This window comes from Nyctibius grandis, chromosome 6 (assembly GCF_013368605.1).
Source record: "Nyctibius grandis isolate bNycGra1 chromosome 6, bNycGra1.pri, whole genome shotgun sequence".
Taxonomy (NCBI): Eukaryota; Metazoa; Chordata; class Aves; order Nyctibiiformes; family Nyctibiidae; genus Nyctibius; species Nyctibius grandis.
This window is the reverse complement of record NC_090663.1, coordinates 26,515,846-26,530,656: the sequence shown is the minus strand read 5'-3', so window position 1 is coordinate 26,530,656 and position 14,811 is coordinate 26,515,846. Positions and strand designations below refer to the sequence as shown.

The 14,811-nt window shown below is 40.6% G+C and overlaps 1 protein-coding gene across 2 annotated transcripts in view; it reads left to right on the top strand.

Annotated features, from left to right (window-relative positions):
• Positions 1–205: 205 nt before the first annotated feature.
• RELL1 (RELT like 1) overlaps positions 206–14,811 on the top strand; it is a 29,267-nt gene continuing 14,661 nt past the window's right edge. For both annotated transcript variants that reach the window (XM_068404218.1, XM_068404219.1), the window contains exons 1-2: positions 206–370; positions 11,603–11,845. In XM_068404218.1, the coding sequence (XP_068260319.1) occupies positions 283–370; positions 11,603–11,845 (331 nt within the window). In that variant the 5' untranslated portion in view covers positions 206–282. The remainder of the gene's footprint in view (positions 371–11,602; positions 11,846–14,811) is intronic.

The following is a 14,811-nucleotide window of genomic DNA, read 5'->3' as shown; positions in this document are numbered from 1 at the left end:
TCCCCCTTCTTCAATGCCCGGCCGAAGCACCCTGCTTGCAGCCCCTGCTCGCAGCCCCAGCCCCAGCTGCCCCGCACCGCAACCCCGAGCCCAGCCACCCTCGCCCGTCTCATGAAGGGCGGGACGCTACGGCGCAACACCGCCCCGGACCGGCGACTCCGCGCAGGCGTCGTGCGCGCAGGGCTCGCCCCGCCGCCCGTGGGCTGGGCTGGGCTGGGTCGGGCAGGCCAGCGGCAGCAGCGCGGCTGTTGAAGCGGGAACAGCGCGGCTGCGGCGCCGGCTATGGCTCCGCCAGTGACGGGTGGGATCTCGCCGACTGCTTCCTCGCTGGGCCCGACGGCTGCCTGGCTGGGCAGCGGCTCCGCTCCCGGTGGGTCTCTGCGGCCTCGGTCCTTTACTGCGGATGGGAGCTCGGTCGGAGAGGAAGCTTCAAGCCGGGACCCCCTGGCTCCCCGCGGCCTTCCGCCTCCGGCTGTAACCTTGGTGGGGGTGCGAGCCGCGGGGCCCCGCCGGCCTCTCTCGCCGCTCGGGTGCCTCGGCTGACCCCGCTGCTTCTTACCCGGGAGCCTTCCCCCGCACCGTCGCGGGGCCGAAGCGGGTAACTCGGGCGTTTGAGTCCCTGCGCCGCGGCCTGTTGGAGAGTAGTAGGGGAGGGCGCGTCTCCCCTCCGCCCTGCCGCCTGGGGCGACAGCGGGAGCGAGCAGGGAGGAGGTCGAGGCTCCGCGGCCGCAGCGGCCGAAGTTTCTCCCGCCTGTCAGCCGGGAGGTTCCAGCGGAGCGCGGCCGTCGGTGGCGGCGGCTGAGGGGGCGCTCGGGGCGGGAGCGGGGAGTCCCGGGTCCCGCCCAGGCGGGCTGGGAGTAGCGGTGCTGTCCGTGTCCCCCGTGCCGGTGCTTTTAGCGATAAAACGGTCCCTAATGTCGCGACGGCGCCCGCCCCGGACTGTTAATTTAGTAAGGTATGGCCATGAGTTGCGGAAAAAAAAGAAAGAAAAAGCTCTAATGCACTACACAGACCGAGTCTGGCAACTCCTCCGCCGTTGATTTCACTTTGAGCTGGAATCGGGTGGCTCACAAGGTAGCAGTGCGTCAGAGTTGCTTCTACTTCACCGTCTGTTGTGAGGTTAAACTGGGCTTAGCGTTTAGGTTTTGGAAATTCAGTTGACTGTAACCCCTGAGATCTCTGAAGAACGCTCGCACGCACACAAGTGTCAGAGGAAGTTAGTTTTAAATGACATTTTCTTTGTTTATATCTAACCCCAAATGTTATGGTACTATTACCTCGAAGTGAAGCTGATTTTGTTGCCTGTGTAGTCTGAAGTGCTTTTTTGTGTGTTGTCTACGCTTCTCAAACATTTGTGTTTAAGGTGATGCTCATTTTTACCTGGCATGATTGATCACCTTTATTACCTTTGGGTGGTATGTAACTGATAAAGTGCGTACCAGCTTGTTTGAGAGCAAACTTTAAACTTGGAAACAGTTATCATGTGTATACTTATTAGCATAAAATTAAGCAATAAATGTTTCTAGTCTTTCTATACTGTAATAATTATGTCTGTAATTATTACTTGGTGCAGGCCAGCTTGGTCAGAAAGGATTGAGATACCTGCCACGTGCTATTTGTTTTCTGAAAGCAAGAGGAATGGAAGGCTTGTCATCAAGTCCATCCTTCTCTTCAGGAGAGCAGAAAGAAATAAGTACTGCTAGGCACAACTGGGGCCACTAAAATGGTGCTAAAGATACTAGCATTTTTTTTTCTTCTTTTTCCCCAGCTAATCAATTTCACTGAAAGAGTTTAAGCATCTTGAATTTCAAATTTGTGTTGACTGGTAGCTAGTGCTCTCCAAGGCCCCAATTCTTATTTTTTTCAGGTTTTGTATGCAGAGGTAAGAGGAGGAGAGGAATTGTGGATTTTTCTTCTCTTCTTGATCATGGCCATCTTTTTTTTTTTTCTCAGTTGCTTTAGTGTAAAATATTTTTTAACAGATAAAAAATTATTTTGCTCTTTGATGGTTGTTACTTTGGCATATTACTGCATGTTTCTACACGTCGAGATTATTATACAGTTCAGCTACTGCTGGCACCTTGAAGAGGGTGTAAACAGATCTTTTAGTAAACCAAAGGATGTGTATACATAGGTTTGTACTGACTTTTTACAAATGTTTATACTTAGGATTGCTTTTTTGAGCTTGCAGGCAATTATGCTGGAGGAATGTTAGTATGCCATGTGCTTGGTAGGATTTAACAACTATAGCAGTAATTTAGTCTGGTATATGTAAATGAATAGGGCTGTACTTATGAAAGCTAAAAGTTGGCAAGTCTAACAGGAAATGCGAAAGATATGAAAGAACAGGACTTCTTCCTCTGAGTTTGCCAAATGCTTTCTGTCGGCTTGTCTGCTGTATCTTCACACAGGAAATATACTAGTTTTAGTTAAAATTGATTTTTGACTCATCTAAACTAGTGTGGATGTTAGTTTGCATAAATGCAGTGATATGATGAGTTTGGAAGCATTGATTTAGTGCTGCTTGCTAGATGCTGCTTGCACTTGTAAATTTACCTGTGATACGGAATACTTTTAAATATCTGATGTGTCCGGGAAGGATTTTTTTTTTTTTTTAAACAGCCAAATTGGTGAAGTGTGCTTTGTTAAATGTGTGTGGTCGCTGCATGCAGTGCGTGTTGTATTTGAAAGCTGAAATTTGAGGAAAAATTTTCCAACAGAAATGCAAATGCAAAGCATCAGTGCTATGTATGTTTGCAGTAGCAGCTATGTGCTGCTCAGGTCATGACCAAAGCAATTACACCATAAGCACTGCAATTTTAATACTGGTAAACAGTGAAACATGAGCTTTTTGTCTCTGTATATGTTTCTGCAGCGTTATCAACTGCATGTTGTGTCACACACAAGGAATGGACAGAGTCTCTGTTACTGCCCTTCATATTGCAGTTTTTCCCTTTCTTAACAGGACAAAACTGCTCTGGATACTCTTCGTTGTTTTTCTCATTGAATTCTTAATAATGTCAGATGCCTTCATGGTGTGATTGTTTGGACTAACAAGATGATTTATTACGTTTGGTCTTCCTTTTTGTTCCTAACGAGCTCCGTCTGGGAGTGTAGAAATTGCAATGGTTTAGAGTTGTTGAGGGTTACGTGCATTATACGGTATTGCTTTTAGCTATCGTTTGTTTGCTGTTAATAGAACCTGTCCCTACATGGGAGGTATCTCCTCTCTGGGTCCCCACTCCCAGGCTTTCAGGGACTTCTGTCTAAAACTTTTTACAGACGACTTATGGAAAGCGTTGATAGGGCATGTACTTTAGAAATAAATAGGTATTAGGAAAGAACTCACAAGAGCAGACATTTACCTCTCAGAGTAGAAAGCTCTCTTTCCAGACCTACTGCAAAATTTGCCCACATTCACAATTTTTGTGATGGCTTCAGTGAGCCAAAGGCTCAGTCTCTAATTTAAGGACTCATAGCAGGCTCCAGCTTGAGGTACTATGAAAGACTCGCAGTTCTATGGTTTTGAACATGATGTTGGGTAGTAAGGATGCTGTTAGGTATTATATTCAGGTAGGTCGTCCCTGGGAATTGCTGCATGCATCTTACTATTAGTGATCTCAAAGTAGGTGCAGGTGGAGCAAGCTTTAAAGAAATGTGGCTGATTCTTCTGCTCACTTTTTTGAGGTACTGCTTTTGACAAATCTAGTTAAGGTTTTGAGGTCTGTTCTTAACAGCAGACCTTAAACAACCTTGCTTAACCTCTAAGGCAATTGGCAGTACTGTTACTAGTTGTCAGTGTGTTCTTTCATCATGTGGTTTCCTTTTTCTCATCAGACTTCCTGCTTATTTCACTTCTGGTTGTAGGTTCTGATTACTACAAGGAAGCTAGAAATTAAGGGGAATTCACAAACTTGTTGAATGTTCCTCTTAGATGATAGGTATTTTTCCTTTGTTACTCAGTTTATGCATATTCCCTAAAGTACAGTTTCCTTGAACAATAGACGACGCAAATGGTAGGCAATAGGTTTTCTTCACTTAAGAGGTTTTTCCTCTAGAAAATACACTTTTTTTTTTAACCTGTTCTTTGCAGCCTTTTCTAGCTTGCCTGGTCTCTTCTGTAGCTACTGTCTTACTAGTAAAGCAGAGAAGCCCAAAAAGTTCCTAAATATCTTTGTGTATGTCTGGTTTGGGCAGTGATATATTTCGACTTGTGATTGAAATTGCTTTTTATTTCATCCACTTAGTTATGCGAAGGGAATTTGACTATAGTGTCTAGAATACATAAATTTAAGTAAATATTTAAATTGGGTAACTCTTAAAAAGTATATTTAATTTGAAGTCCTGGCAAACTGTTCTAGCTACACTTGCTATTATTAAAATAACTAAAAACCTGTATTGAATCAGTACATAATTATCATCAGAGTTCTAAACAAATTTTCTGCTAAGCACTTGAATTAAGAATCTGAAAAATGGGATTAGTCTTTGATAACAGAAACCTCTACTGCAGCTCTAGCAGAATGCTGTATTTTATATCTAAATAACTTGAATGTACTGAATAAAAGTAAATAACTGATTTAGAGCTTGTTTCTTTTAGCAGAATATCCACCAGTTCTGAAATGCCAAGGGACATAAGCTGGCCAGTTACGCCATCTAACTAAGTTCACTAAAGCTCCATTACCTTAGTAAGCTTTTAAAAATACTTAGTTTTCTTAAATTCTTGAGTGAGGTATTTAGCATGTATTTAGGAAATTGAGCTAATAAATAAGATTTTGGGGGTTTAGGCCTGAATTTAAAAGTGTTTAATTAAAAAACAACAAAAAAGTTTACTTTAAATCATGCTTAAAATTGAATGCTTTAAATCAAAGCTTACATCCATGCACCTTAGATGTCCGGCCTGGAGGTAAAAAGTGGTGTTATAGTTTAATGCGGTTCAAAGGATACTTCCCCTAGAGCCAGGAGAGGATGAAGCACTCGCTTTGGTCACCAGGTGCCTTTTCCTTGAAGGGTGAACTGAGGTCACGGCTTCCTGACTATTCCTGCTTGTGGCATTGCCAGCTTAAGCAGTCCTTGGATTGTGCCCTTTAAACAGTGTGTAGGTCCACATGGTGAATTGAATTAGAAGTGATCCAGGTATGAGAGAAAAAGAAAAAAAACCAAAACCAAACCAAAACCAAAAAAGAGTGAAAAAACCACCCCAGCAAACAATATTCTGTCTAAATTATTTTGAACCTTAAGTGGTTGCTCTTTTTCCACAGATGGATGGACTGACACATTAATGGTGAGGAGGGGGAGAAACACGTAAGCTGATGTTGCTATTGAGACATGTTTTCCAGCTATGCTTAGCTGAGATGTTTGAGCAGATCATGTGCCATATCTGAATATTTCATTTGTCTTGTACTTAAATAGGTTTTACATGGATCTTATTTAATTTATTTAAATATTAGCATTAAGGCCAACAATTGTTTGTGTATACTGTGAGCTTGATAGCTACATTTCATTTTTGTGCCTGAAAGCAGGAAATACGATCTTGTAACTCCTTGAACTTTATGGAGAAGAAGATAGTGAATTTGCATGTACTTATTTTTAGCAGGTAGATTGCTAGAACAATTCATAAAATGTAAACAAAGTTCTTTAAAAGGCATGCCATAAGAAATAAATGGCATGGACGTAATGGGCAAAATCCTGAGTAACCAAATAGGATTCTTTATCAGTAGAGCAGAGAGAAGATTTCATCATTGTTTATGGGCTACTTTCTGTAAATCAAACAATATGAAAGCAACTGGAATGTGCTTGAAGTAATCAGCTGGATATAGATTATACTTAAGTTTAGTATAGGAGATTTAGAAAAATAAATATAATGCATTATTTTAGTGATGAGTTTTATATTGCTTACATAACAACTAAACAGGTTTGATCTTTGTTACAAAAAGGATTTATTTTTCAAGAATTGAGTTCTTTTAGCAATATTAAATATTTGTAGAGATTTCTCATGCTTTATGAGAAGTTTGGGAATTGTCTATTTATCTCAGTAGTAAAGGCAAAGTTTTGAGATAACTGGGGCTCATATTGAGCAGGCCCTAGTGATCATGCTAAGTGTGAAATCTTCTCAACTACATGCAAGGAAAGAGTAATTCTGTAACTCAGTGCAAGCAGAATCTGATACTGTGCTAGTAGATACTAAAGGCAGAATTGTATCCCTCCATTTGCAGTGAGAAAGAAAATAGGTTTGGAGGGCAAGCTATTGCCTTTGTAGGGTCTTTAGCCATGCTTGACAGATAGTTGTCTAGGTACAGTTAATCCTGCTTTTTCACAGTGGGATGACCTCTCTAAGGTGCTCCCATCTCTTTTTTTCTCTGAGTTTGTAAAACCTCAGGGAAGAGAAAGTTTGTTACAGAGCAATACCTTTGCTTATGTAGTCCGTTCCAGCTTCATTCTTATCACAGCGTTCAAGACATTGTAGTCTTGGAATATTTTTGTGGTCAAACGTTATTTTACTAATATGGAGGGAATACAGTGTTTAACTAGAATGTTAATAGATATGTCTAGGCCATGTAAAAATTGCAATTTAATGAAGGATGAAAAATTTTTTCATTAATGTGCTTTTTTTCCTCCTATATTCTGTTTCCTAAAGGTGCTGTAAAATTTTCTTGAGCCATTGCTCTGATGGAAGAATACTGTCTTTGTCAGAGTAGTAATGATTAGAACCAGCGTAAAAAACTAGTCCTTGTCTGAGGCTGACTGTCCTTGTATTTTGCTTTTTAGATAAGGATTAAGTAAGGGCAGATGATACTCAGTTTCAATACCTAACATATTCATTTTTAAGCAAACAAGAGTACGTGGGATCTGAATTAGTAACATGAATGCAATCTGTGATCTTCAGCTTAAGCATCTCTTTAAGTGTGCTGAATATTGCTCCTAAATCTTTTTATTTAGATCACATCTTCAAGTAATTTTGATATGTAGACTGGTATACAATGACAGGTATATATAAATGCCAGGACAGCAAAACACCAAAGCAAATTAATTTCTATATGGATTGATTTGAGTCAAGGAAGATTACTATGGCCTGAACTTGTCATTAAAAGCCATTCTGAAGCAACATCATACATCATGAGAGTGAGGTGGACTATTAACAGTCTGTTAATAAGTATAATATGCCTCTGGGGAAGAGGAATAGGGAACATACAATGAATGATGTAGCTATGACTTGGGATATAAAATATATTGCTCATTAGCTGGTCAAGCTTTGTTTTTGCATTAAGTCATAACTGCTGAGGTTTTTTTGAAGGCAGACTTCTTGATATGTGTAGGATGTTTGATAATGAAAGCTGAGTGCTTTGCTCTGCTTATAAGGTTGCACAGCACCAAGTATTTGATCCAGCTACTTAATTTCTTCTAGGATATTTTTGGTTTGCTTTTGGTGAATTTTTACATCTCTGAACATAAAATCAATGGCATCAAGCAGTTTATGGACTTTGTGTAAATTGTGTTTATATAGAAATATTGATTTAATGCTTCACTAGTAATAAGCACAATACCTTGCAAAGTTGTTTGTATCTTGTTGAATTTTAATAGAATTAGATTTTTAAGTATCTAAGGACAACTGCTTAGGCTTATCTATATAGGCTGATATGTTGGCTTATCTATGTTAATGCATTTTAAATGGCAAAAAATACTTTAAGTATGTTTTCCTGACTAGTTCAAAAGCTCTTTAAATCTCAATCCAATTAGTGGACTAATCTATGCTACAGGGTATTCAGCTGATAAATTAAGAGTTTTTAAACGTCCTACTGTCAGGGAAAAAAGTGCCAATATAGGCACAGTTCTGGCATTTTTCTTTTTTAAATTTTATTTTAACTTGTATACATTGCATCTATCTTTTGAGAATTTGTCTAGGTTGTCATCACCTTTTGACTGCAGATTAGATTGTAGCTGATGAGGTTTTCTCATTGATGTTTCAGGTGGCAGTCTATGAGTGGGAGTCCTAAACTAAATCATAAAACAGATTATATAGGTACAAAAAGAAAACAAAGAAACTCAAAACATGTTTTTTTACCATGCAAACCTTTACAGGTGATGTATATTGTGTAGGCTGGGGATATCAGCCTGAGTAGTTTCTGATGGTTCAGGTTTTTTGGAGGGAGGGGATGGTATTTAGTGGTTGCTCAGCAATGGTCTGTCCTGAAAATGTGATCTAGCTCTGTTGCTGGAGTTACTTGTCAGCTTGAGATTGGCTCTGGTTTATATAGAATTTTTTCTTGCTTGCGGTGAACATTTAATAGTATTTGGGATTCATTTTCCCATTTCCTTTGTATAATTGTTGCCTTCTGTGCATTGTATGCAACTTTGAATCAGCTTTGTATTTTACATTCTATGTATGTTTTCAGAGGCTGTGTCAAGTTGATGGGGTTTCAAGTTGATGATTTAAAAATAATTACGTAGAACATTATACTTTTTTTACATGTAATTAATCCATCTGCCCTTATTTTTGGAGCGTACTGTGAGACTATGGCTCCGCATTATTACAGTTACTTCAGGAAAGCTTGTTCTAGTTACGTTCATCCTTGCCCATGACTGCTTGTTCCCTCACTTCAGCTTACTCAGTGTCTTGATAGAGCAGTTTGCCAAATCACAGGTTATACTGATTCAGTAAAATGGCTGCTTAAAAGCTGAAGACTTTTTGAGGCATTTTTTCTTAAACCCTGGTCATTTCGATAATCCAGTTTAAAACTGTTCTCAGGGCTGCAGTCTGTAAGGAGCACATCCAGTGGGGTCGCCGAGGACTGAAGGGGAAGGGACTTCTTAAAGCCACTTTGCATTTGCAGAAACTATGATGAACCACAACTTGGAGAGTCTGAAGCATGAACCTTTAGCCATGCGATAAGGCCCACTTGCTCGCTAGGTTTGAAGTGGGAATTACCTACTGTGGTTATAGAGAAATGTCAAGAGATGCTATTTGTTTGGGCAATGCATGCCACTCTTGCCACAAAGAAAGGAAGAAAACCTGAAAAGTTGAGTAGGAGGTTCATTTTGTGGTCCTCCTGGTTTGTCATTCCACCTGTTAGCTTGACTAGTAAGTGGCTGTTGATGTCTTAAAAATAGTGTCATAGGTCTTTCCCATTCATTCTTAAAATTGATAATGTACAGCAAAATCCAAAGCATCTGCCTATTTTTGTCTTATATTTGAACATGAAGGATACTTATTTATTAGTACCTTTCTGAGCTTGTAATGTATACTATTTAAGTTGGATTTCTTAGATTCTGAGATGTTATAGTCATCAAAACAATACTTCTCTGGTGAGATGGCTTTTCTTCTGCCTGGGAAGTAAATTAAGCTATTTTGTGCGATTAAGTGGAGAACTTTGTAGCTGTTGCTACCTGATGGTTTAGCCAAAAATAAAAAATTGGAATAATTTTATTTTGGTATATTAAAATGCGAATTATAAATTTTTAGAAAGCAAATAAACTGTATGTAAGATGAGCCTTCTCAGTTATATGATTGTGTCAGTTAACCCTTCCTGTCTTTTGTTTCCTTATGTAAAACAATTGCAGTCTTAAAGTGTTAAATTGTATGTATTGTTCAGTTATCCTACTCAGGCGTAAGTTAAAGCTTCTAAAGGTTACCTATCGAGTTAATTCTGCATACAACTATCTGTAGGATTGCTGGCCTTTCTTAAAAGTGAATAGCTTTCTCTTTTGGTTTTGGGAGCAAGCTAGACTATCTGGCTTTATCCAAAGCAAACATCCTGAGATTTTATTTTAGCATTTGGCCTCATGATCTCTTCAGTAGTTTGTTTGCACGTCTTTCTATTTTTCTGCATTTCTACTATTGTCTAGAAAATTAGTTTAGAGAAATGCTTAACGCTTCTTTTTTTCTTTTTGCTGGTAGGGGTTTTATCAATTGTTATTTCAAAGTGCCAGTATTTTTTCACTTCGAGCAAGTCTTGTGTATTACTACTGAACTGACAGTTCACAGCTGTTCTGAAAAATTCAGAAATACTTTAAAAATAAAAGGTTTAATCTTTCCATATAAAGAAGGCTAAGGTAAATGTCTAACTGCAGTTTTACAAATCTTTTCTTAGCTATCTGTCACCTTACTGGTATTTTTCAAATACAACTTAGTTATCCAGCCAGTACGGTAGAGGTGTTTGTGGAATAACCATCTTTCAGCAATTTACTGGAGGCTCATGTTACTTTTTTTTAAAAGGGAGGGATTTGATTGTTCTAGACATTTCTGTTGTGAAAGTGTCACCGTCGTGTAAATGGTTTTCTGATGAGTCTTCATTCCTGCAACTAGTTTGATTAATGGAAAGATTGTGAATTGTCTTGTCCATTTTAATACAAGTAGGTGGAAAATATCTTGAAATAGTGTTTGGTGGTTTTTTTTTTTGATTGGTCTTTTTTGTTGTCATTCTTTCCTACTCCAAAAATTGTTTTCACCTGAAGTGGACGAGAAGAATAAACGGTAGAAATGCAGGAATATTCTTGCTTGTTGAAAGAGTAATAGTTTAATCTTTATTATGTGGGGTGGGGAGTGTATATAAACTCTAGAGGCTCAGAAGGAATTTTGAAGATGCAAACATGTATTTTTGGATTTAGCTGAACAGTTGAACTTTTGCTAAGTTTTAATTTATCTATGTATATTGGCCATAAAAGTGGGCAAATACTGGAACAGGCTGCCTAGAAATGTTGTGGAATGTCCATCCTTCAGATGGAACTTACCTGAGCGACCTGATCTAATCAGAGCTGCTTTTAGCAGCATTTGGACTAAAGAACTTCAGATGTCCCTTCTAATGTAAGTATTCTATACTTTTGGTAGTTCAAAAGGCCGATCTATAACATGGAATATATGACTCTTAAATTCAGAGCTTAATTGAAACAAAAATGCTTAGTTGTGGATATAAAGTTAGTGTGTGCCTATGCTGCAACTTAAATTCTTTGCAAACAAAAAAATCCTCTGTCCCATGCTCTGTCAAGTTTTAAATACAAAATGGTTTACAAATCTTAAACAAGTGAAGAATTAGCCTACTTTATACTGATGAGTAGAGGGTAAATGTTCATTCTTTTGTGCTGTGAAATCCCACTGTTAAGAAAAAAATCAAGGCTATTTTTCTCAACCCTGATACTTTTTCTTTGCAAGGGTCAATACTAAATCCTGTACTTAGTCTCATATTAGGGAAGGATCCGCATTTCTTTTAGCAATTTTGCATGCACTTAGGACCAGAGGAATTGTATGGCATTTTTCTCACTGGTGGGAACAAGGAGCAATGGTGGTGTTATTCTTCTGTGAAATATGTGGGCACTCTTGTTGAGGTTGCAAGCCTGTCAGGCTAGAATATTGTTTGTTCTTCACTGTTATATTGAAGAAATATCATGTGGGTTTTCTGTATGTTAGATGTTTTGTAATCATTTTATGAAGAGGGAATATCTACTGTTATGGGTGTGAGTTCTCAGCACGTAGGGTATGTGTCACCCATTCAGGTCATCACAGAAGGTGCATCACATTGATGCTATGGGGATGTGGCCATGCTTGTAATTTCTAAACGCTTTGAAGTGATTTACAGTGTATAGTAATAACTGTGTTTATTTGTTTATGTAGGTAATGGAGAGTTTCTCCAGGTTTTGTCAAGCTATGGCTTGCAGACAACTACTTTGACAACTCAAACTGATGGCAATGATGGCAAAACTGAACACCTAGAGTATATTGCTTTTGCATTGGTTCCCGTTTTCTTCATCATGGGTCTCTTGGGGATCCTCGTCTGTCATGTCCTTAAGAGGAAAGGATATCGTTGTACAACAGAGGCTGAACAACTAGAAGAAGAAAAACTTGATGAAAAAATAGGTAATCAACAAGTCTAATAAATGTCTCATTTCTGTACATGGCAACTACTGTGGAATAATTTATTGTGAGACTTCTGTCATTTCTCTGACATCTTTGACATCAAAACAATATTAAGAAAAATATTTTTATTACCATTATATGTCTGTTGGGTTTTGATCTTTGCCAGTCAAAACTAGGAGTGTTCCAATTTCCCATGAAAGTCCTCTAACATCAATTAAGAGCTTACAGAGGGATTAAAGTATCCAGCCTATCTGTTTGCAACTATACACTGCAATCGGAGTCACCAGATTGCTTTTCTGCATTCCACATGCTGTTAGTAACAAAGTATTATACAGAGGAGTGACAAAAAGTTGCCTTTTAAAGCATAAAATCTTAGTTTTATGTTTAGCAATCTTAATTTGTTCCTGTTGTTCTGTCTATTCTCATCTCCCCTCTCGCTATAAAACTGAGCCTTTGGACTGACTGTCTATGTTCTATGTAATGTGTGCCACTTATAACTGTTTCTTAAAGATACCTTTGTCTTTGTTTTTAGTGTGTGTTTGTTTGTGCTCTTGTTTTTTATGGTTCCTTATTCCCATCTTCTCTTGCTTGAAAAAAAACCCAAGAAAAGAGTGTTATCACTTGGGAAGGGCTATAGTAACCCAGTATAGCATTGGCTAAGTAAATACAAGGGCCAAGTCACTTGTAAATAACTGTGAGCCTCTTCCTTTCTCCCAATTAATTACTGTCAGTAGGTTCCTAAGTGCAAGTTACAGCGGCTCTGTGGTAAGGGTAGAGCCGTGTGGTGCAGTAGTGGTGTGTCAGTATGTTCTTAAGCAATTACAGCCTGGGGCATGTACGCAGAGAGTGGGACTGTCTGATCTGTTAGTTCACCTGAGTGGTAACAGCAAGGTGAGTAGTACTGAAAGGGGAACAACTTTTAGGTCTTAGTTTGGGGTAGTGTCTAAGTTGCATTGCAAAGTTGCAGGTATCACGATGAAGATGAAGGGTAGGTACAGAGATGGGGAAGCCCCTAATGACTGGAGTGTTGGAATGGAGGGATACAGGCTTTTTAGGAAGGACAGGCAGGGGAGATGAGAAGGGGGTGTCGCTCTCTATGTCAATGACCAGTTGGAGTGCATGGAGCTCTGCCTGGGGATGGAGGAGGAGCCAACAGAGAGCTTATGGGTCAGGGTTAAAGGGAGGGCAGGGACAGGTGACATTATAGTGCATCTGCTACAGGCCACCTGACCAGGAAGACCGAGTGGATGAGGCCCTGTATAGACAGATTGGTGTAGCCTCACATTCACAGGCCCTGGTCCTCATGGGGGACTTCAGCCACACCAATATCTGTTGGAAGGACAACACAGCTGGGCACAAGCAATCCAGGAGGTTCCTGGAATGTGTGGATGACAACTTCCTTCTCCAAGTGATAGAGGAGCTGATGAGGAGAGGTGCCATGCTGGAGCTTATTCTCACCAGCAAGGAGGGGCTGGTGGGGAATGTGAAGCTCAAGGGCAGCCTTGGCTGCAGTGACCATGAAATGGTGGAGTTCAAGATCCATAGGGCAGCAAGGAGAGCACGCAGCAAGCTCACCAGCCTGCACTTCAGGAGAGCAGACTTTGGCTTCTTCAGGGACCTGCTTGGGAGAGTCCCTTGGGATAAAGCCCTAGAGAGAAGAGGGCCCAAGAAAGCTGGTTAGTATTCAAGGACCACCTCTTCCAGGCTCAGAAGTGATGCATCCCAACAAAGAGGAAGGCAAAAATGCCAGGAGGCCTGCATGGATGAACAAAGAGCTCCTGGATAAACTCAGGCACAAGAAGGAAGCGTACAGAGGGTGGAAGCAAGAGCAGGTAGCCTGGGAGGAATACAGGGAAATTGTTCAAGCAGCCAGGGAGCACGTTCGGAAAGCTAAAGCCCTGATAAAATTAAATTTGGCCAGGGCTGTCAAGGGCAACAAGAAATGCTTCTATAGGTACATTGGTGATAAATGGACAAATACAGGCTGGGCAGAGAATGAATTGAGAGCAGCCCTGAGGAGAAGAACTTGGGGGTGATGGTTGACGAGAAGCTCAACATGAGCCGACAGTGTGCGCTTGCAGCCCAGAAGGCCAACCGTATCCTGGGCTGCATCAAAAGCAGTGTGGCCAACAGGTCGAGGGAGGTGATGCTGCCCCTCTACTCTGCTCTCGTGAGACCCCACCTGGAGTACTGCGTCCAGCTCTGGGGCTCCCAACATAAGAAGGACATGGAGCTGTTGGAATGAGTCCAGAGGAGGGCCACGAAGATGATGAGAGGCCTGGAGCACCTCTCCTATGAAGACAGGCTGAGAGAGTTGGGGCTGTTCAGCCTGGAGAAGAGAAGGCTCCATGGAGACCTTATAGCAGCCTTCCAGTACCTGAAGGGGCCTACAGGAAAGTTGGAGAGGGGCTTTTTACAAGGGCAAGTAGTGATAGGATGAGGGGGAACGGTTTTAAACTGAAAGAGGGTAGATTTAGATTAAATATTAGGAAGAAATTCTTTCCTGTGAGGGTGGTGAGACACTGGAACAGGTTGCCCAGAGAAGTTGTGGCTGCCCCCTCCCTGGCAGTGTTTAAGGCCAGGTTGGATGAGGCTTTGAGCAACCTGGTCTAGTGGAAGGTGTCCCTGCCTGTGGCAGGGGGGTTGGAACTAGATGATCTTTAAGGTCCCTTCCAACCCAAACCATTCTATGATTCTATGAATTTACTACTTAGAGACAAATTTAGGGTCTCATCTATAAAACTTGCCTCAATCCTGTGATTTTTTTTTTTTTTATTTAAATAAAGCTAGTCATAACAATTACTAGGGAAGGGCAGAGCTGTGCATCATAATTTTTCTGTTTCTCTCTTCAGTCTTTTTCTGCCTTCTGAAGTTATTCTGGGGAAGCTTCCAGTGTTGTTGCTGGGTGCAATTGATTCCAAAAGTATTAAGTATAGTCATGAGGTTTCTTTCTTAAATGCCTTGAT